Source organism: Muscardinus avellanarius (assembly GCF_963383645.1).
Source record: "Muscardinus avellanarius genome assembly, chromosome: 1".
Taxonomy (NCBI): domain Eukaryota; kingdom Metazoa; phylum Chordata; class Mammalia; order Rodentia; family Gliridae; genus Muscardinus; species Muscardinus avellanarius.
The window spans coordinates 216,578,962-216,603,182 of record NC_137786.1 but is presented as its reverse complement, the minus strand read 5'-3'; the positions used below and the strand labels follow the sequence as shown (position 1 = coordinate 216,603,182).

The following is a 24,221-nucleotide window of genomic DNA, read 5'->3' as shown; positions in this document are numbered from 1 at the left end:
CGTATCCACAATCTTTTTGCTCATGGCAAAAGGACCTATCCTTCTTCCTTCACCACACAAAAAACTCTGGTCAGTGGTTTCCTTTACTTTGGTGATGGCTATTATTTCTGAGATGGGATGTTTATAAAGTAAGGTTAGGTACTACTAAGGAGACTCTAATCCAGAACTTTTGTTTGAGCTGTTGGGAACAAGCTCTCTTATATCCACAAGGGCCTAAGAATTGGGTTTAAGAAGCAGAGAAACAGGGAGAGAGAAACATATTCTTGTTATGCTGTTTATGCCTGGAAACCCTCAAACTGTTATCTGCAGCATTTAGTTTGTCCAAACATGCCAATGAACATTTAACCATTCAGAAAGTGCTGATATTGGGCTGTGTATTAGAACACATGTAGAGCCTGCAGAAGCCCAGGGTTCGTTTCCAGCACACTAATGCTATTTCTAAACCTCTACCTGATTTTGTGAAGGCCCTCCACTAGGGCATTTGCTTACACTTGTGACTCTCTAAGAGTCTAATGTGCTTCTGCACATGATGCTTCCTTACCTGGACCATACTTGCATTGCCAAGCTTTCCACACAGGTCAAACGACTTGGTTCAAATGACACTGCTTTAGTGAAGACATCTTTATCTTGAACTCCCATTGTACTTTCTGTTGTTGAACTGGAGATTGAACCCAGGGGCATTCTACTTCTGAGCTACATTCCCAGCCCAATGTTATTTTTTTTTTTAAATTTTGAAACAGAGCCTCACTAAGTTGTTGAGGCTGGTCTTGAACCTATGATCCTCCTGTCTTAGCCTCCCAAGTACTGGATTATATATATTCCATACTTTATATATATTTCCATAACCATATTTATTACACTGCTTAATTACTATGTCTGTTTCTCAAAAAAAAAAAAAAAAGGAAGGGTTAGGCACTTAATTCCTTATTGGTTGATGACAGTCTCTGATGCTGCACTTGTTAGATATTCTCCATTCTCTAAGGTATTAACCTTCAATGGTGATACCTGAAAAGGAGGTAAAGTGGCTAAGCCACTGGGGTCAGAAGCAAGACATGTCAGTCGGGCGTGGTGGCACATGCTTGTAATCCCAGCACTTGGGAAGTTGAGACAGGAGGATTGTGCAGGTTCAAAGCCAGCCTCAGCCACTAGTGAGACCCTGTTTCCAAATAAAATATAAAATAAGTCAGGGCTATATCCCGGAGGTAGAAGGCCCTTTGGTTCCAAGGGTTCCAGTACCCCCCCACCCCACCCCCCCACACACACAAAAGAGCAAGACATGTCCTTGTCCTTGACTATATGACCCATGACTAGTTGTGTACCTTGAAGCAAATCACCTTTCCTACCTGGGCTTGTTTCCTGATATATAAGCTGAGGAGACCCAATGAGATGACTTCTAAAGCTCTTTTAATTTTTAAGTCTTATCTCTATAAAAGATTTAAAGCTATCATAAAAGTATCACATCTTTATTACCCTGACCTACAGCCCTGAAGTAATCTGATATTCAAATATATAAATTCCTACTTGCTCTGGGCAGGGATGATTCCAAAGCTGCAGTTAAAAGCTTCTTTTAAATTGTCAATTTTTCAAGTTAAAACCAAAGCTCTAATTAGCAATGGCTATTTCTGAACAGTTAAGTTGTTCGTTATATCATGTGCAAAGTTAGCTTTCTTTCTTTCTTTCTTTCTTTCTCTCTCTCTCTCTCTCTCTCTCTCTCTCTCTCTCTCTCTCTCTTTCTCTTTCTCTCTTTCTCTCTTTCTTGGCAGTATGGATTGAACCCAGGGACTTTCTACCAATGAGCTACATCCCCAGCAATATTTTATTCTGGCTCACTAAGTTGTGGAGGGCCTTGCTGAGTTCCTCAGGCTAGCTGTGAACCTGTGAGTTTCCTGAATCAGACTCCCAAGTACTGGGATTACAAGTATGTGTCACCACACCTGGCTAAAGTTAGGTCTCTTTGAAAAAAATAGGGACAAGGAACTTACCTTAACATCATAAAGACAGTATGTGACAAACCCAAAACTAACATCACAGTGAATGTTGAAAACTAAAAGCATGTTCTCTAAAATCAGAACAAAACAAGGCTGTCTACCTTCACCACTCCTATTCAATAAAGTACTTGAAATTTTAGCCAGAGCAATTGGGCAAGAGGGGGAAATAAAAGAAATCCAACGGAAAAAGAAGAAGTCAAATTATCACTATTTGCAGATGATAAGATCTTATAAAAGATCTAAAAAGCTCTACCAGAAAACAGCTAGAACTCATAAATTCAGCAAAGTAGCAGGATACAAAACCAACAGAAAAAACCAATGGCTTTTTTATATACCAGCAAAGAAAAAAAATCAGGAAAACAATTCCATTCACAATAGTCTAAAAAAAAATTAAATACCTAAAAATAAATAAATGTTTTTTCAGATCTGGGGATGGAACCCAGGGTATTCGACCTCCAAGCTACACCCTTGCCCTATTTTTTATTCTTTATTTTGAAACAGGGTCTCTCACTAAGTTGCAGAGGGCCTCACTAAGTAGCTGAGGCTGTCTGTGAACCACGATCCTCTGGTCTCAGCCTCCTGAATGCTGCGATTATACCTAAAAACAAATAAATCTAACCAAAGAGATTAGACAATTATACAATGACAATGATTTTGTCACACCAAAGAAAGAAACTAAAGAAGGCACCAGAAGATGTAAACAACTCTCATGTCCATGGACAGGCAGAATTAATATTGTTAAAGTGAACACTTTATCAAAAGTGATCTACAGAGTCAATGAAATCTCCATTAAAATATGTATGACAATGATATCACAAAATATGATATGATAAATATATCACAGTATTTTTAAAAGAATAACTAAAAACCTAAAGTTTATTTTGTCTTTTGGACTTTTCTCCCTTTTCTATTGGTACACATGGCTAAACATAATAGTAGGATTTGTTGTTAAATATTTGTGCATGCACATACATAATTTGGTAAGTTTCATTCCCTGGTACACCCCTCCCCTCTCCTTCATTCCCCTGGTCCCCTTCTCCTCTACTCATCTCTCTTCCATTACATGAAAACCCCTTTCTTTCCTTTTTTATGTCTAGTTTCCACATATGAGAGAAAACATACAATCCTTGACTTTCTAAGTCTGGTTTATTTCACTTAACATAATTCTCTCTGGTTACATTTCCTACAAATGATGCAATCTTGTCTCCCCTCCACCCCCGCACACACCCTTTTTGTACTGGAGACTGAAATGAGGGCCTATACTGAGTACACCCCAGCCTTTTTATTTTTTTCATGTGAAACACAGTCTGGCTAAGTTGTTGGCTTTGAACCTCTGATCTTCCTGTCTCAGCCTCCCAAGCACTAGGATTGTAGGTATGCACCTGCACTCAGTTTGATTCTTCTTTATTGCTGAATAAAACTCGTGTGTGTGTGTGATCATATTTTTATATATTCATCTGTTGATGGATACCTTGGCTGGTTCCATAATCTGGCTATTGTGAATTGCACTGCCATAAACATGGATATGCAATGTGCACTATTCTTTGGGTAATTACAGAGGAGTGGTATAGCTGGATCACATGGTGACGCCATTCCTAGTCTTTTGGGCAACCTCTGTACCATTTTCCACAGTGCCTGTACTAATTTACAATCCCACCGACATTGTCTTTTTCTCCGCATTCATATATTTCTTGGCTGTTTTGTATTTCTTTTGAGAAGTGTCTGTTTAGCTCATTTACCTTTTATTGATTGTGTTATTTGTGGGTTTTTTTTAATAAGTTTTTATAGTTTGTTCATATTATAGATATTAAATCCTGTCAGAAGAGTAGCTGGCAAAGGTTTTTTCCCATTTTGTAGTCTCTCTCTCTTCATGCTCTTGTCTCTTTTGCTATACAGAAGCTTTTTAATTTGATTCCATCCTACTTACTAATTATTGGTATTATTACCTGAGCGTTAGGAGTCCTAGTAGAGTAGTTTTCCTGTGCCTTGGAGTGTTGAACCTACATTTTCGTCTAACTGTAAAGTTTTTCATCTAGTTTCTAGATCTTTGATCCAATTTCTGTTTTTGTGCAGGATGAGAAATAAGAATTTAGTTTCGCCGGGCGCACGCTTGTAATCCCCGCGCTTGGGAGGCGGAGACAGGAGGATCGCGCTGGTTCAGAGCCAGCCTCGCTGGCTTAAGAGACCCTGTTTCCAAATAAAAAATATAAAATAGGTCTGGGAGTGTAGCCTGTGGGAGTGTATCCCGGAGGTAGAAGGGCTTCCAGGAACCCCAGTACCACCAAAAAAAAAAAAAAAAAAAGAATTTAGTTTCATTCTTCTTCATATGAATATCCAGTTTTCCCAGTATCATTTGTTAAAAAGGCTGTCTTTACTCCAACATATGCTTAATGTGCCTTTGTCAAGGATCAGATAACTGTATCTGTGTGTGTTTTTTCATAAAAATAGGTGTGGGAGTGCAGCCCGGAGGTAGAAAGCCCCTGGGTTCTATCCCCAGTACCACACTCACAAAAATAAATAAAGTGTAATGACAAGAATAAGCCCAGGCCTGAATGATAATTCTGTACTTTTCCTCATGCATTTATGAGAAGTTGGTTTGAAGAACATCCTTCAGGCTGCTACAGCTGAGACACAGCACCCCACAGAAGGAAAACAGGATCTGAGGATGGAGAGGGAGCAGGAGCCAGGCACCAGATCTTTCAACACCTTGTAGGCCATAGTGAAAACTCTTAATTTTAATCTTCAAGTGTGACAGGAAGCCTCTGAAGGTATTCTGATATCCTTTGCTTCCTTCCCACTTCAAGGGAGTGACATGACTAGACTTAAAAACTTAAGTTTCCTCTAGGGAGAACAGACCCTATAGGGCGAAAGAGGAAGCAAGGAAGCCAGTTAAGCTACAGCGTAGGATCTGGAGAGAGAAGGAGCTAGTCTTGATAAGGGTTGAGGAAATGGAGTGGAAAGACAAGGCTGATTCAGGATGTATCCCAGAAGTAAGGCCCATAGATTACTGTTAGGATGGGTAAGGAAGGTGAGAAAAAGAAGAGTCCTGAAAGGCATAGTTATTTTGGACCTAAGCAATTTGGTGGATAGAGAAAAAAACAGGTTTGGTGGGATAGAACACCCAGAATTTAGGACACATGTACTTGTGATGTCCATGAGACCACTAAGTGGACACATCTGGTAGGGAGCTGGGTCTATGAGTGTGGGGTTCAGGAAGAGGTTGAGACTGCAGAGGAGATTCAGGAGTTCTCAAAACATAGATGGCACTTTATTTTTAGCTTTTTTTTTGTGTGTGTGGTACTGGGGGCGGAACTCAGGGGCTTTTCTACCTCCGGGCTACACTCCCAGATCTATTTTATACTTTATTTGGAAACAGGGTCTCGCTAAGTTGCTGAGAGCCTCACTCAGTAGCTGAGGCTGGCTTTGAACCTGTGCGATCCTCCTGTCTCAGCTTCCCAAGTGCTGGGATTACAAGCGTGTGCCACCACGCCCTGCTATTTTTAGCTTTTTTATAAAATATATCTTTATTATGCCCTACATAAGATCATCTGATGGCACAAATAAAGAGGAAGAAAAGGGCACAGCGAGATTTAAGACTCGTCGAAAAATTCAGAAGAGAAGGATGAGTCAGGGCTAGGGATTTAGAAGAAAATCAGGAGTGCGTGTCCTGGCAGCCACGTAAGAAAACTGTTGAGTACGGTTTAACAAGAGATGCTGGGCTGCTAAGCGGTTGAGAGCTTACTGAGATTAGAGCACTGAATTTAGTAATGCAGGAGGCCCTGGCTGGCTTGAATGTGCAGGGATGAGGCCTGATTACTGAGTTTAAAAGAGTAGGCGAGGGAGGAGAGTCTGAACACAGCCCCGGAGGCGGCAGGCTACGGAGGCCCTGCACATGCAGAGGAACCTCCCTTGTGTACACCTGGGATGCGGGCACCGCTTATGCCCTGCTCCCCGGACTTTTGGGTGTAAAGCTGTGCTAATTTCTGACTCAACCCGCTGGCAATTCCTCCCTATTCCTCACTGCCAGAGTGCCTTCTGCTCACTTCCACCAGCGTGGCTTCTTCTAAACCGCAACTGCTGAACCCCACAGCTGGTTCTAATCTCTCCTCAGCGGTGCAGCTGCCATTTCTCATGTGCATCACCTCTGCCTTTTCTGATTCTTCTGCTTTTCTTGTTCATTTTCTCCCCCTCGGTCCTTCTTCGTAGTTTTTAATGTTTGAGCAATAAAGCTGACCTTTTAGATATGACATCAGCAAAACAGAGGATGACTCCCCTTGCTTAGCACTAGCTGATCATGGATAGGCAAGAATGGAAGCAGAAATTATGGCTCTTCCTATCTGTTGTGTACCTCTTCTGAGGGCTAAGGGCTGATTCAGTGCTTAGAGACCTCCTGAGCCAGCCTGGTGGCACTTGCCTATATTCCCATGACTTGGGAGGCTGACAGGAGGATCACAGGGTCAAGGCCAGTCTCAGCAACTTATAAGACTCTGTTTCAACATAAAAAAATAAATTGTCACCCCGCACAGGAATCAACTTGAGATGGATTAAAGACCTGGAAGTTAGACCAGAGACTGTGAAGCTATTAGAGGAGGGCATAGGTTCAACACTCCAACACATACAGGCACAGGGTAGTCATTTTCTCAAAAAGACCTCCAAAGCTCAGGAAATTAAAACAGGAATTAACGAGTGGGATGGTCTCAAACTAAAAAATTTCTGCTCACCAAAGGAAATCAACAGCCTAAAGAGAAAGCCTAGAGAATGGGAGAAGATCATTATCGGTATCACTCTGATAGAGGGCTAATTTCCAGAAAATACAAACTTAAAAGACTTTACACTTGAAAAACAAATAACTCAATAAAGAAATGGACTACAGAACTGAGCAGACACTTCACAAAGGGAGAAATACAAATGGCCAATAGATAACTGAAAAAAATGTTTAACATCATTAGCAATCAGGAAAACTCAGATCAAACCCACACTGAGATTCCATCTAACCCCAATCAGAGTGGCAAGCAGAAAAAAGTCAAATAACAATAAATCTTGGCGAGGATGTGGGGAAATAGGAACTCTTCTACACTGCAAAACTAGGGCAAGTGCAAACTAGTTCAGCTGCTATGGAGATCAGTGTGGAGATTCCTTAGAAAACTGGGAATGGATCCACCATATGATCCAGCTATACCACTCCTGGGTATCTTTCCAAAGGGGTTGAAATCAGAGAACTACAGTAACATATGCATACTCATGTTCATAGCAGCATAATTTGTAATAGCCAAACTATGGAACCAACCTCAGTGTCCATCAAGAGATGAATGGATTACAAAATTATGGGAAATACACACAATGGAATTCTACTTGTAGTGGATAAAAACAAAATTATACCATTTGAAAAAAAAAAGAAAGGACCTGGAGAACATTATGTTAAGTGAGATTAGCCAAGCACAGAAAGTGAAGGGTCATATGTTTTATCTAATATGCTCAAGCTAGGGAATACTGGGAATACCAGAGGGATTCCAGATAATGGAGATGGAGACAGCCACTCCCTTCTTGGGTATGCGGTGGTCTAGCAGGGCATTCAGATAAGCAGACAGACAATGGCATAGTGCAGTATATGCTCTCATAAAGAAATTCAGGATAAAAGCATGAGTGCACACACACACACACACACACACACACACACACACCCCAGCTTATTCAAATTTGGGCATCCCAGAAGATTCGTTGAGAAAGTTTTAAGTTGTAAAGTGCAGCACAGCGGGCCAGACTGAGGTGTCGGAGGGAAGATCAATGTGTGCAAAGGCCCAGATACAACGGAGAACACATTTATATTTGGGATACTCACAAAAACTGAGTATAGCTAAATGTAATGTATGTGCGTGTGTTATTCTTGAGTAAGGGTGAGATATTCAAAGGATGATCCAATTATAAGGCAGCAGAGAAGGAAAGTCCAGGTAATAAGACACAGAAAAGAATGTGGACCATATTTTAAAATATGCACTATGCCATTAAAGGCAGTTAGTTCTCCCTGGTGAATGAGAGTGGGTGAAGTTGGGGGAGTTTATTATTACCTGAAATACTCTCATAATGTTCAATGATTATTTTTTCCAATGCCAGGCATTTTGTCATTCAAAATTTTAAATTTAAATACATAAGTTCTAAGAAAGTTACTCTAATTGCACTATGAAGAATGACTGAGCCAGGCATGGGGGCATGCTCTTGTAATCTCAGTACTTGGGAGGCTGAGAGGGGAAGATCACAGGTTCGAGGACAGTCTGAGCAAGTAGTGAGACTCTCATCAACCTAATGAGATTCTGTTTCCAAATAAAAATAAAATAGGGCTGGGGGTCTAGCTTGGAGGTAGAGTGCCCCTGGGCTCAATCTCCAGTGCTATGTAAAAACAAGAATGAACTGAAAGTGGCACTAGACTGGAGGCAGGGAGAGCAGTTAGGAAACTGTGGCAGTAATTAGAGATATTAACTATAGTAATGGTAGTGGCTATAGGGCAAACAAAATGATCTTGGTAAGGGATCAGAGAGAGGGAGAAGTTTAAGATAGTTAAAGATGAACACTAGAGCTGGGCATGGTACAAGCCTATATTTCCAGATACTTGAGGCTCAGGCAGGAGGATCATAAGTTCAAGGCCAGCTTGGGTAACTTAGGCCCTGCTCAAATAAAATATAAAAAGGGCTGGGGATGTAGCTCAGTGGCAGAGCACTTGCATAGAACATGTGAGGTCCTGTATTCAATCCCCAGTACAGATAAAAAAAAAAAAAAAAAAAAGAAAGAAAGAAAATAAAAAAATAAAAGAAAACATGAACCACCACCCCCACAGATTTCTGACATTCTGACATGGGTACAAGGGTATACAGTGGATGGTGGTACCCAGTAGTATCTAAAATGATGGGAATAGCAATACCTAAAACTTATCTGTGCCCCACCTAAATTATCATCTCTCAAGTTAATCTGATAAAAATGTAGAATTCTTGGCTCCATCACCAACACACCAGACATCCTGAGTGGCCTGGGGATCTGCGTTTTAAGCAAGTGCCTTGGATTAATGATCTAGAGAGTAAGTGGAGGAAAGGGGATGGTTAAGGAGCTCAAGTTGGGTACAGAGGCAAATGTCTGTAATCCCAGTACTTGGGAAGCTGAGATGGGAGCCCAGGTATCCTGGCCAGCCTCTTCAACCAGTGAGATCCTATTTCTAAAAGTAAATAATAAAATAAAATAGGGCTGGGCATACCTCAGAGGTAGGGTGATTCTGGTGGTTCAATCCCCAGAAACACACACACACACACACACACACACACACACACACACACACACACACAGGAAGAAGAAGCTGAGCTTCACTTACCCCCAGAGAAAATGAGACTGTGTCAGGAAAGGCAATGGAAAAGAACATACTCATCAAAGCACAGTGGGATGGCGAAATGTGAGCAGTCAATAAAGATTTGCTCAATAAGTAACTGGGAAAAGTATTTAAGTTCTGTATATTTCCAAGTTCCTCTTACAAAGTTAATACCTACATAATTCATAATAGTGGACAATATTGGAAAGAAATGGCCCAAATGAGAATTGCTTTAATGTAAAGGTTTAGCGGGTACCTAGCAAGTTAAGTGTATAATTACTATGACCCTTCTGGTCTAAGTAAATCCGTGGTGTGTATAAAAAAGAACCAGTGCTCTATGACAAAAAGATGGTTTCCTTTTTGAAAGGTGCTGGAATAAAACTGCCAGCCTCACAGTGCCATATGGATGATCTCTCACATTAATCAAATAATTTAACATCAGACTAAAATTAAACCACTCCTTCACTTATAACCTCTTAAAGATCAATCGGAGACATGCTAAGTGAGATGAGTCAGTCACAGACAATAAGAAACCGGATGCTCTCCCTAATATGCAGAAGCTAGGGAGAAAATGGGTCATAGGAGGGAGATACTATAGATGAGCAAATGAGGGGACCTAACTGAGGGGATGCAGGGGGGAGAGGGAAATTCCCGAATGTACAGGATGTACATTCACAAACATCAGTGCCAGTCGCCAAGCCAAACATGAGGGGGAGGGACGGGGTGGGGGGGACTGGGGAAGGGCTGAATGAGTGATGCGTGCATGTACACCTCCACCATCTTGTACTCCGTAAAGATGTATGACTACAATGCACCAATTAAAACAAGAAACTTAACCTCTCTGTCCAACTAAATCTGATAGCCCTTCCTTCTTTGGGTCATAATTACTGAAAAAGTAATTTATGAAATGGAAATCCTTGCCAAGATTGCTAGGATTCAGGGAATCAGCTTTACAAGAAACCTCATTCATTGTGAATGGTTAGAAGGATGTGCACTCCCAAGACATTCGCCTGATGAAGGCAAAGTGATACAAAGAGGAGACCTGGACTTCCGGGAAGATGGCGACCGAGAAAAGCGGGGCTTAAGAGCCCCGCTAACAACAAATCTCCATTACCACAAAGTCAGCGCCTTTCATAGCCAGAAAACACCATCACCAGTGAAACAAAAAATCACCAGGCTCCAGAGAGAAAGCGGACTGAGAACAGAGCCACAGAGGAGATACACCGGCCTCGCGCCCAAGGACGCTGCAGACGCGGCAGAAGCGCCATACTGCCGGAGGCACCGGCGAATTCACGGGATGGCTACAGCAAGCCGAGGTGAGCCACTGCGGAACAGCTAGGCGGGATTTCTCCGCGCAGAGAGCATCTAAAGCTCCCAGTGGCTGAGCTCAGCACACGCTGCAGGGATTCAGAGTAGAAATCAAAATCAAGAAGAAAAATGCCAGCCCCATAGCCGAGGGCGTAGCAGCGGCGCCATATTGCCACCGGCGGCAGCAGCAGCAAATTCAGCGAGGCCAGTACAGCTACATCTGCGTACTCAAGAACAGTGAGTCAAATTGCGGGCCACAGAGGAGAAATCCCAGTACTGTACTCCCTGGGACTTGACCCAGTGGGGGAGGGGCGGTGGCAGAGATATCAGACCATAGGAGAACGTGCAACCTGGCACCCCCCACAGTCTAAAGCAGCCTCTATCGACTCTCTGGATCGGATACTCTGTGATAAAACCCAGTAAAGGAGTAGTGGGGTCCAAGATACTACTGACTCGAGATCCAGAACACCTTAAGGGAAGTCATAGTGACCCAAGGGAAGAACCCAGAGAAGGCACAAACATCCGAAATCATGGGAAAGAGGAATAATACTGGAGCAATTAATGCCCACAACCCCACAACATCAGAACCCGATAAAACAGAAAATCAGAGATTTCTAGAAGATCAAATCAGGAAAATAACTGTAGAGATAATAGAGGTGCTTCGAAAAGAACTCAGAGAGAGCCAAAAAGAGATAAAGGATGCAATTAATGAAGTAAAGGCCTCAATTCAAAGCACAAACAACCAATTAGAACACATGGAGAACAGAATCTCGCTCTTAGAAGATGAGCAATCCAAAAATGAACGCATAGTTTCTAATCTAGAAAAAAATATCCGACAGCAGGAATCTGATATTGAAGAAATATGGGCCCATTTTAAGAGAGCTAACCTAAGAATAATTGGAATAGAGGAGGGAAAAGAAAGTGAAACCAAAGGGATCAACAATCTCTTCAAGGAAGTAATAGCAGAAAATTTTCCAGACATAGAGCAAGAGGTCGATACACAGGTCCAGGAAACTTATAGAACTCCCTTTAGACAGGATCGGAGAAGAGGATCCCCACGCCACATAATTGTCAAAATGACCAATGTGGAAGCCAAGCAGAGAATCTTAAAGGCAACAAAAGCAAAGGGCCAAGTGACATTCAGAGGCAAACCAATTAGAATCACTCCAGACTTCCCAAACCAAGTCATGAGAGCCAGAAGGGCTTGGAGTAACATATTCCAAACCCTGAAAGAAAACAACTTTCAGCCAAAAATTTCCTACCCAGCAAAACTTTCTATCAAATTAGATGGAAAAATAAGAAGCTTCCATGACAGACAGAAACTGAAGGAATTTATGTCTTCAAAACCAGCACTAGAGAAAATACTCAAAGAGATTAACTACAAAGAAGAAATAGGTAACACACACCAGAACCAGAGAAATAAGATTTTCCATCCAACAGACAATTAATATTGGTTATCTGTGGAGATTCATTATTTATGTTAGTCTTTTACCTATCTCTAAATGGTATTGTTTGCCTTTATTGTTGTTCATTTTTAGGATTTCTAGTTGGAATATTAATATACCTTCAGATATAGCAATTGGAAATATTTTATCCCATTCTATTAGTAACTGTTAACTCTGTTTACATTGTCTTTGGATATACAATTTTTTTTTTTTTAATTTTTAGGGAGTCTGTATACTCCTCTGTTGCCTGTGCCATTGAAATCATAACCAAGAAATCACTGCCAATTTCAATGTTGTGAGGTTTTATGACCCAGATTTTCTCCTAAAAGTTTATAGTCTTAAGATTTATATTTAGGTCTATTATCTATTTTGAGTTAATATTTGTATATGGGATTAGGTAAGGGTCCAATTTTATTCTTTTCCATGTAATTATTATTTTTTTAACAATATTTAGTTAAAAGATTATCATTTTCACCACCAAATGTTCGTGGAAACCTTGTCAAAAATAACTTGACAATATAGGGAAGAATTTAGCTCTAGGCTTTTATTTAACTCCAATGGTTTATATATCTGCCTTTAGAATAGTACTACACTGTTTCAATTATTGTAGCTTTATATGGTTTGAAATCAGAAAATATATATCTTCTAGCTTTGTTCTTTTTCAAGATCGTTTTGGGTATCTAGAGTCCATATTCCATATTAGGATAGATTTTTTTCTGAAAAATATATATATAAATATATGATAGTTTCACCTAAAAAATAGAAAAAAATATTCTCTGGTAAGAAAGAAAGCAAAAAGAAATATTGAAATGTTATCTTTAAGTCATCAAAAGCTTGGTATCAGACAAATGAAACTGTTATGTGAGATTATCATTTTTAATTTTAGATAAATTGCCATAATACTAGATGTCAACTACTAAGCCAAGCATGGGAGGGAGGGATAGGGAGAGAATGGGGTGGGGATTGGGTGGGGGCTGACTGGGTAAAGTGTGCATGTATGTCTACAAAAGTATGTATCCTACTATGATGTATGAATACAGTGCACCAATAAAAAAAAAAAAAGAAAAAAAAAAGAAAAAAAAAGTGATACAAAGAAATAATTAAATGAATTCAACTTAGCTGGGTCCTTTTCCTCCCACTTAACCCTCATCTGAACTTATCAGAAATATTTAGCAGAAGTAAAACAAACTTGAAGAGAAATTTTTACTTCATTATTTCTATTTGCTTTTGTTCCTTCCTATTTCCCCATCTGTGGTGTTATGAGAAGAAAAAATGCTTTAGTTAGTGTTCACTTGGAAGCTACTGTTAATACATTTTACTTACTCTATCACTAAATGCTACTCATTTTGGGCAACTTTCTTATGAGTTGTACCATGTTTTCTTTTTTCGGTATTGGGGATCAAATCCACATTCTACCTGTAAGTTACACTACTGGGCATTTTTGTTACTTGAAACAAGGTCTCCCCTAAGTTTCTGAGGGCTTCATTAAGTTTCTGAGGCTGACCTCACACCAGAGAGCCTCCTGTCTCAGACTCCCAAGTACTGGGATTACAGGCATGTGGCATCATGCTCAATGTGTCATGTATTCTTTTTTTGGTATTGGGGATTCCACTCAGGAACATTCCACCTTTGACCTAGATCCCCAGCCCTACTTTATTTTTGAAGTAGGGTCTCCATAAATTGCTGAGGCTGGCCTGAACTCTGTGATTCTCCTTTTTCTGCCTCCCAAGTATTGGGATTACAGTTGTGCACTACCACTGTTGGGGAGTGCACAACTTCTTCTTCTCCCTCTCTTCTTTCTCTTTCTCTTTCTCTTTCTCTCTCCCCCCCCCCCTCCTGAAATGGGATGAACCCAGGGGCATTCTACCTCCAAGCTACATTCAGCCCTATTTTTTATTCTTTATTTTGAAACAGTGTCTCACTAAGTTGCAGAGAGCCTCATAAATTGCTGAGGCTGGCTGCAAACCTGCTATCCTCGGTCTCAGCCACCCAAGTACTGGGATTATAAACTTGCCTCACCACACCCAACTCATGTATTCTTTAAGAGCTGTTTCCTAAATGAGAACTATGGTTCTAACATTGGGGGAGAGAAAAACAGTGGCCAAGAAAAAACTGTTATAATGTTATGAGAATGATGATATTCTTTAACTTTAGATCTCCATTTCTGAAGAAAGAGACTATCCAGAGGCAATACTACAAGTACAACTTCTTGATTCAGTAAGTTTTTAACTAACAAAATGGTAATATTTCAAGAGTTTATCTGTTAGCTAGTAATTCAGAACATGGGAAAAACATATTTTCACAGAAATGACATTATATATAATGGTTATTTTACAAAAGTTATCTAACCTTGGATGTGAGTGAATTGCTAGACACTTTTGATTAAAAAAATTTGAAAGATGATGCCACACTAGTGATTAAGCAACAAGAACGTAAAAATGAGACAAAAAAAGGTATTTATCTTGAAGCTTATTCATCACAAAGCCAACCAAAAGATCCATTGGCTAGATCACACTGTAGATAATTCCTACTAACCTGATTATAATAATCATCCTCAATCCTTGGAACCCAAGTTAAAGACCCTTGCTTAAAAAAGTAAGAAAATATTCTTACTAATTTCCACATACCAGGAACACTGGGAGATCAGAGGAATGCCAAAGCCCAAAGTTGGGGAAAAAGCAAAGAATTGGAGAGAAGAATGTTTCTTAGCCCTTTTCTGTCTTTGTTGAGAAAGGAACCTAGCAACTGGAGTTTTCTTTTCATGTTCCAGCTCCAAGATTCCCTAGACCACACGTTTGGAAATCCTGCTCAGCAGCAAGAAGTCTAAACACTGGGGAAAGTACGCTTCCTAGCTGAGGTAGGGACTATGAAAATACAATTCCCTGAATGGCTGTAAGTACTGGACATTTGCTGCTAAAAACAGCACCCCAGCTTTGATTTGTGAAAGTGCTATGCACAGGAACTCCCGGTCTGACTGAAGCCCCATTCAGTCCACGTAAGCAGGTAGAGTTTCTAATATGCATGCCCCCAAGTCTGTAGAACATAACTAGTGGGTGTCTATCTTTAGTATCTGCTAAAGCTTCAGATATAAAAATTAAATAAACATTCACTTCTCCTGGTTAAAGACTTCTTGCTGTACTTATAACTGAAACTATATTGATGGAAAACGTCCCTGTTTAATTCTATATTTTGGGCAATTCTGATTTTTCATTCATAATTGCCTCTCTAAATTCACTATGGGAAATAATGACCTATTACACTTAGTTTGGGCAGGTTTAAATATTGGTCAGTTTATATCAGTGGCATTGGCCACTCTAGTTTTCTAAGATCTGCTATTTCAGTTTGCTCTGAGCTCCTTCCCTAATACCAGGTCACTTTAAAATTGAAATCATATTTCTGCTCTCTGATATAACCAAGAACAAGGATCTCTGATATAACCAAGAACAAGCAACAGGAAATTAATACGTCACTTAGGACACAGTTCATACACTAAGCTTTTACTTAATTATGTTTCTAAATGTATAAACAGATCTATGGCATATCCAAACCCATGCACTGACAGTATCTTTCAATTCCTTAGGTTATCCAAATGTGATAACTAATTGTAATTTAAAGTGAGTTTGGATTCTGCCTGCATTCGAAACATTACCAGTCAAGGATGCACGAGTAATGCACAATTAAAGAAGCTGACCATGATATTCAACTCTTATTTTATTAAAATGTGCTGTTTTTTTCCTCAGATAAAATCCCATGTCACCGCCCTGGCTTCTTGTTAACACTGTAGACAACAACTCTTATTTCTTCTGGCATAAAATGTCATGGTCGCCTGAACTTAACACTGCAAATTTATGGATAGCAAAATATAGGAAAATCTAATGAAAAGGATCACTTAAGAAGACATGAAGAAAGAAATCTGCTTTCTTAACTTTAATTACTTACTGCAGGGGTGACTTGGCAGAGGTCCAAAAGATTCTTCAGATTTCCCCCCTTCTTTGAGGAGGCAAGTTACTAGTAACCTGTCTTTTCCTATTGAAACATGTATCCAACTTGCAAACGCAGGAATTTAAGAACAAAACCAAATCAGATTTCACTTTCCCTTTGCAATGTTCAGCCTATCAATAATACATTTCTACCAGCTTTCACTTTTCAAATGGGCTACTTTCTCAGCTGAGCGGCAGGACAGCAAAATGGGAAGGAGAGTCAATGTCACAGAATATAAATAGCTGTGGCCAAAAACAATACTGCAAAAGAGCCAATAGGAAAAAGGCTCCAAAATTGCAGTAGAAGTGACTTAAATTCACGTCTCCTTTCATGAAGTCCTCAGGGAAAACCACCAGAGTTATCAAAAGAAGGGTGGGAGCAACCAGGGCTGACAGATTTCCTATGTTATGTCAAAAAGGTGAACTTCCAGTGCTTCCTAGACCTGCTGAGACCCACACTTATATTTTAAACCTCAGCTGGTGTGGCCACGAAACGGAAAACTTTCATGATGTGAATCAAACACAGATGCACTGATGTAGTTACTATAATAAACACGAAGGCAAAAATTATATTTGTTCAATGTGCGTTAGAAAATTTGCCACCACACTGCAAATCTAAACCTAGTTCTCACCTTAAACAAAAGCCAACCTTGCAGTGTGTACCATTCACTACACTTAACCCAAGGGCCCGGTAATTTCCCACGACGCTGGTTAATACGTTTGCGATCCGATCGCAAAACTGCACAGGGCACACACTTCACTTTCTAAACGTTTGCTAGACATTTCAGAGCTGTTCTCACGTGCTAGAAGTCATTAAATTTACCACGATCCTAAGTTCCAAACACACACGAGTACTCTTTAGGCATCCGTGGCATAAACAAAATGCAGGCATCATAAAGTTATATAAGAAAACCAGTCTCTCTAAAGAATTAGTTCAGGCATACACAAGAATCCAGTGAATCGCATATGCTGCATGCAAGGTTGGGTCACAGAACTAGGTAAAGAAACAATGCAAAGTACACTGGGAAATGAGGGCAGTTATAGCTGAAAAGATGCAGGCGACGCCACCAGAGGCATCTTCAAGCATTCCTTAGCTAAGAGAGAGAGAATGTGTGTAGTCTCTAAGGAGCCTTTGCGGACCTGCGTAACCAACGGCACAAGCTAAAACCAACACCGTCTGAAACAAATCCCACCAAGTGGGAGAAGAGATTGGGGGGCTGCACGAAATGGCCCTGAGCAGGGATGCCCCACTGTCACCGCCCCGGGACGCGCACACCCCGGCGCGGCCACCTGCTCTCTACTTCCCCGGGGAGGTGGCGGCGCGGCCGGGGGCGGCAGGGCGGAGGAGCGCGGGAGGGCGTCCCGCACCCGCACCCGGCGGCCCCGCTCCGTCTCCCCGCAGCTGCACCGCTCTGCCCACGCGGCGCGGCCCGGGTGGCAGGCTGGGAGCTCCCCGCGGCGGGGCGAGGGCCCGGGCGCCGAGGGGGGTGCGGGCCGGGTCGGACGCCCCGAGCCCCGGCGGGTGCGGCCCCGGGAAGGTGGGCCGGGGGCGGGGCCGCGAGCCGGGCATCCCCCCGGGGCGCAGAGGGTCGCCCTGGCCGCTACCTGCTGCTGGATCTTCCCGTCCTCGGTGACGACCCAGTGTGTGGTGGCGAAGGCCCCTCGCGCCGCCACACTCAGCAAGGCGGAGAGGCGGAGAAGCCAGCCTGGGCCGGAGCGAGGCAGCAGCTCGCACCGGCCACGGACCCCTATTGCCGCCGCCATCTTGCCCCCCCAGCCTGTCCGCTCACACCGGAAGCGGAAGTGGCTCGCCGCCGCCCGCCATCTTGGGGAGGTCGGCGCTGCGGGAGGAGGAGCCGGCAGGGCCACCGCTCCGCTCCCGCCCCTCGGGCTGGCGGCCCGGCCGCGAACTCCGGACTGGGAACGAGTTTTTATTTTTTTCCCATGGGTAGGTGACACGGTCTCCAAACGTGGGAACCGAGGGAGATGAAATCAAGACCAGGTGGAACTTAAGCCGAAGTTAGAAAACTTGAGATTTTTTTAAAAAATTCTTTTCGCTGGGCGTGGTGGCGCACGCTTGTCATCCCCGCGCTTGGGAGGCAGAGACAGGAGGATCGCGCAGGTTCGAAGCCAGCCACGCGCGCTGGTTTAGGAGACCCTGTTTCCAAATAAAAATGTAAAAATAGGTCTGGGAGTGTAGCCCGGAGGTAGAAGGGCTTCCAGGAACCCCAGTACCACCAAAAAAAAAAAATCTTTTAAAATTATTTCTTGTAGCGTAAAATAGTTGGGAAACAAGGTATGATTCCGAGCTGCTTAAGGGAAGAAAGGCGTTACTTTTCAGGTCTTATAGTAGGTTCAGAATGGTGAATGGTGTCCAGGGCAGCACAGTCCAGTAGCACTGTAATGCCGAACGCGAATGGAATTTAAAAAAATAGTGTGAAGCCGGGCATGGTGGAGCACGCCTGCGATCCCAGTACGTGGGAGGCTGAGCCCGGAGGATCGCAGGATCCAGGTCAGCCTCGCCAAGTAGTTAAAGACTCCAGCCTAGCGAGACCTGTTCCCATATAATATAGGGCTGGGAGTGTAGCTCAAAGGTACAGTGCCTCTAAATTCAATCCCAGCACCCCCCCCCAACACAAATAATACTAATAATAAAAGTTAAAAATAGGGCTAGGAGTGTAGCTCAGCCGTCGAATCCCCTGGGATTCAGTCTTCAATTATCGCTCCCCATCCTCCCCACACACAGAGCAAGGAAACTGGAAAAGCATTTTACTGAACCAGTTATATGTAAAATATCATCATTCCCAAGTTATATGTATATGAACAAATATGTAACAAGGAATTACACTGTTATGTAAAATTACATATCAAAAATAAAAACAATTGAAAAAGAAAAATCGATTTTTTTTTTCTTTTTGCCAAACTGGGGACTGAACCCAGGGGCATTCTACCTCCGAACTATACCCCCAACCCTATTTTTCATTCTTTATTTTGAAATAGGGTCTTAACTAAGTTGCAGAGGGCTTCACTAAGTAGCTGAGGCTGGCCTTGAACCAGTGATCCTCCTGTCTCAGCCTCCCAAGTACTGGGAATACAAGTATGCATCACCACGCTCAGCTTAAAAAATCGATTTAGATTATAACCTCCATCAGTAAAAAATAATCAGTTAAAAAACGAAGTCTACATACATAACTGAAATACTTTGTTTTTGGTCAGCCTTCTCTGTCCCCCTCTCTCCTCTAACACTTGGAAACCAGCATGATTTTTCAGTTTGTTAATTGGACAGGTGGGTATTTCTTTTGCCCCTTCTGGTGTTGGTTGGGGTCACTCATAACGCCTGCACTTAGCTAAGAGTTTGGCTGGACCCAGGATGTTCCAAATGGCTTTTCCAGCTGAGTCATTTCTTGTCTTCGTTCTAGCTGGATGGCTGAAATGGCTGGGCCTTTCTCAGGCAGGGTAGTTACTCAAGCTTCTTATAGGGTGTCTCAAGGTGACTCCAAGGAGAAGCTGCCAGGCACCTTGAGGGCCAGATCCAGAATTGGCTAGGCAGCGGTTCTATATTCTCTCGGTCAAAGCAATACAGCTAACCCAGATTCAAGACAGATGGAAAATAGACCCATCTTGGTAGGAGACAGCCTGTCAGGTAGTAACAGAAGAAATTACTAGCAATCTCCTACAATATTGCTAAATCCTTAAGAGCAATTTTGAATTGCGGAGGCTATAGGGAAGAATTGTGGTTGTGGCAAGAGCTGTACATGTTTTATTTTCCCAATACCAATTATATAAAGTGAAAAGAACTTTCAAAGGGGAGGCAGAGGATATCTAAATAATTTATTTAGAAATAGTTTGTCAAATAGATCACAGTATGAAGCATGAGGACTTTCTATGGACAAGACCATCTGTCCAGTCCAGAATTCTCACAATGACACTAGGACTGCCCAGAGAATGGCATGGCAGTCATCCCCCAGACAATTCTGATTTGTACTTACCAGCCACCATATCTTCAAAGCTGTTAACATTTGGGAAGACAGTCTCTGTCGAATAACCATACACATGGCTATGCAATCTGTAAGTAGCTAGGGGTCACATGCACCCCCAACTCCTGTTTTATTTTACATACATCTCAATATTCTGATTTTATGATCAAGTCCATTTTATTTAAACCATTCATGAATTAAAAAAAAAACTCATCAACCACTTGATGGGATGTTAAATTTAGTTTTTCCTGCTGAGCAGTGGGAAATGCCTCTAATCCCAAGACGTGGGAGGCTGAGACAGGAGGATGGCAGGTTCTCAGTCAGCCTCAGCAAACTCACGAGGCCCTCTACAACTTAGACCTTAAAATAAGGCTAGGGGTACAGCTCAGAGGTAGAATGCCTCTGAGTTTAATACCCAGTACTGCACAAAACAAAAAATTTAGTTTTTCCTCTTTGGAATATCCTTCTCACATGTGCGGGCATGTATGGGGGGGGGTGGATATTGAACCCAGGAACATTTTACCTCTGAGCCATACCCCCCCCCCCCTGCCCAGTGCCATTTGATTTTTCATTTTGATACAGAGTTTCACTAAATTGCTAATGGCCACAAACCTGTGATCCTCCTGTCTCAGCCTCCCAAGTACTGGGATTATAGGCGTGTGCTATCATACCTGACTCATTTTCTCATCTTTTATTTATCCCTGTTTCTTTTCTACTTATGTATTTGAGGAATACATACTATAATCATGTGCAGGATTCTATCTAGGCTTTGTTTCCAGTCTTCTAATACTGACTTTTTAACAATAGTTTTATTGGATTTTGTTTGTGGCTTTACCACCTACAACTTCTAAGAATAAAGCAACCATTATTTAGGTTTCTCTTGATCAATAAGGTTTCATATTTACAATTAGAGTAAAATCTCACATCTGTTTTCTACCAACCCAGCCCTGATTTGTGGTCTAGTTTCTAGACTGGGAAAAGTAGAACTGAAAGATGAGGGAGCACACAGGTTACCAACTTAAGAAGAAAGGTTTTCTAGGCAGAATGAGCCTAGTGCTCTTTGGGTTCTTAAGAGCAGTTCTGGGAATTTAGGACTTCTGGGGTTGAGATGAGGAATCTAAGAGCTTGAAAATGGCCTGTTCTTAAGTATCATTAGGCACCTTGTTGAAAGCCAAGTGTTCCGTAGGTTAGGCTGCCTTAAACTCAGTTACTCCTCCTGGGGAATATTCTCAGGCTGACTCAATGTTACCCTAGTCTTAGCTCAAAATAATTCTTAGGGATGTTTCCTGGCCATTATAAATCAGTTCTTGTTATCACACATTAGAATGCTTCAGGGTCCTCATAGCACTTACTACTCTGATAGTGGTTTTTCAAGTGTTCATTACTATATCCCCAAGGTCTAGGCCTTCAAATTATTTTGTATTGAAATCTTACTATGTATAAAGTATACTAGTCTAGATGTTGAAATTATAAGTGAGCAAAATGTAAATCCTAACCTTTGTGACATTTCAGTCACATGATATTCTACCAAGAAGAGAGAGTAAACAACAATATTGATAAATACTATAGAACACAGAGTAGAGCAATCATGCAGAAATAGAAAGGAGTGCCTGTAGTATTAGACAGGATCCCTCCAGGGCTTTGAAAGAGATAGAGTTAGATATATATATGTCAGTAAGGCAGAATGGCCAAAGAGGACAGGTAGTACAAAGGCGTTAAGCCAGGACGTGTGTCTGCCTGGGGCAAATTAAGGGAAAGAATGGCAGCTGAGGTCAGAAGCAGGGAGCAGGAGAAGACTGGATGTCTCCTTGCTGCTGTTTAGAAGTGGCTGTTTAAAGTGAAATAGCTGGGAGAGCAATTAGGAGATGATTAAATTATAAAAAATAATGGCGATATAAATTTGGCAGTTCTCAACATATAGATGATATTTAAGACCACAAAACTGGGAATTTAATTATTTTGTCCCAATCCACTTAAACCTTGGCATCCAAACATTCCTAAACCAATTGTGATCCTACTTCACAAAGAATTTTTTTTGTGTGTGGTACTGGGGATGGCACCCAGGGGCTTTCTACCTCCAGGCTGCACTCCCAGACCTATTTTATATTTTATTTGGAAACAGGGTCTCACTTAGCTGCTGAGAGCCTCACTAAGTAGCTGAGGCTGGCTTTGAACCTGCACGATCCTCCTGTATTAGCCTCTCTTAGCCTCCTAAGCGTGGGGATTACAAGCATGCGCCACCATACCCGGCTACAAAGAATTTTTAGTAAAGGCTGATGGTTAAGTTTGTAAGTTCCAACTTGTTTCACATCTTACTTGAGGATGAAAATCACTTTCATGATGATTTATTAAGTATCTAAAGTTTTGAACAAACTGCTGCTTTTTTCCCCCAGAAGATACATAGCTCATAAGAATAAATGCAAATCAGTTAATTTGCAGGAATGTATTAAGACTAAACTTGAAGCCCGAGCAGTGTCTTGTCCATCTTTATATTTACATGGTCTAACACACTGCTTGATACCTAAGAAGCAATCAATAAATGTTAATACATATCTATAAGAATGAAGTTATAACACATTAAGACACAAAACAAAATTACAAAAGGAAATTTATTTCAAAAGCATAAGGGAACATTTACATTTAAACAAGGTGATAAACAGGTGTCTTGTGAAAGTCTTTCATTCAAATTATCGAAGCAAAAACAAAAACAAAAAAAAACCCAACAACCTAAATTGTAATCTATTGCCTTAGGAAAGGGAAGGGGAACAATGAAATGGTAAGGGAAAGAAGACAATCAACTCAGTATCAAACTTGAGAAAGTCAAGTAACTTCTGCTCAGCTTCGCGTTTACAAATATGCTTAAAAAAGAGAAAGAGAAAAAATTACACATAATGTTCAAATTTAAATAGCTGTAATTCCAATATAGTTTGTACCTGAAATGGCTTTGAGGCCACTACTGGCTGATCTGAGGTCCAGATTGATCACTGTATTCAAATGGTAATTGCAAGTTCCTATGTCTGTTCAGATTCCAAGGAAGCTTAGGTTCAGCTCAGTCTTTTGGAATGTCTAGAGATTATTGCCACCACTCCATAGAAGCTGACCAATTTTTTATGCTCACTTGTATCCTTACAACCTTTCAGAAGTATTTTCCCCGTAAACATGCGTAGTAATGAAGGGGTTTTGCTTTTTTCCCCTCAGTGTAGAATAATGAAGACACCTGCATTGAAATCACAACTATTCTTCAAAAAATACATCAAACTACTGGAAATGTCATTCTGGTATTTGACTTGAATAGCAAACCTGGGGAGGGAAGATTAACTGTGGATCAAAAATACATGAAACATTCAAATGCAGAGCAAAGGGTCTATGCTACTAAAATGCCCATGACATTAGACACTCCACAAACCTCCCGTCTGTTGTTCCAACCTAAAGATTCTATTAGCTACTTATACAATAATTTGGTTAATAACCTGAGAAGTTAAAATCTTGAAAGTGGCAAAGCAAACCAAGAGAGCATCCCTTATTTATTGGTACAATGTTATCAAGTCATTTTTCCTGGGTAGCCCTGGTTATTAATCTCCAAATCCTAAATTATACTATCTCATTCTATAGAAACCTATATGTACATCATGTTTGGCTGTATTTCACCAACAGGGATCTCAAAATTTTACCTTTGAATATACAGCCTTTATGTTTTAAATAACAATAATCATGTAAGTGCAACTGACTCAGAATTCCTTTCTACCTGAAGGAAAAAAAAAAACAAAAAAACCTACATAACAAGTCAGTAATGGATTCAGCCTTGAAAGGACAATCACCATGTCAAAGACTACCCATTCCTGGAATTTAAAATATTGATTTGTTGTGTACTCAAGTTTCACAGCATGCACATATACACACACACATACATCTGCTTATGTATGCATGTATAGTATACATACAGATTTCTATTCAAATAGATCCCATATTCAGAGTTGTATCCCAATATATGGAGGAGAGTATAGTAAGCAGTACAAAGAAACCTACTTCCTCCTAAAGATGTCTTATTATTTCTACAATAAGAAAGCTGGTATTTTATTATTATGACACTAGGTGGGAATGCTGCACCATTGCCTAGCAGCTTTATCAAAAAACTGAAAATGTTAAGATTGACTGTTACTCTTCTCCATGTACTG

General features: G+C 41.2%; 1 protein-coding gene across 5 annotated transcripts in view; it reads right to left on the bottom strand.

The window, feature by feature from the left end:
• TTC17 (tetratricopeptide repeat domain 17) overlaps nucleotides 1–17,833 on the bottom strand; it is a gene marked incomplete at both ends in the record, with an annotated part of 116,657 nt that extends 98,824 nt beyond the window's left edge. For all 5 annotated transcript variants that reach the window (XM_080717759.1, XM_080717760.1, XM_080717762.1 and 2 more), the window contains one exon: nucleotides 17,675–17,833. In XM_080717759.1, coding sequence (XP_080573885.1) covers nucleotides 17,675–17,833 — 159 coding nt within the window. The remainder of the gene's footprint in view (nucleotides 1–17,674) is intronic.
• Nucleotides 17,834–24,221: the final 6,388 nt, after the last annotated feature.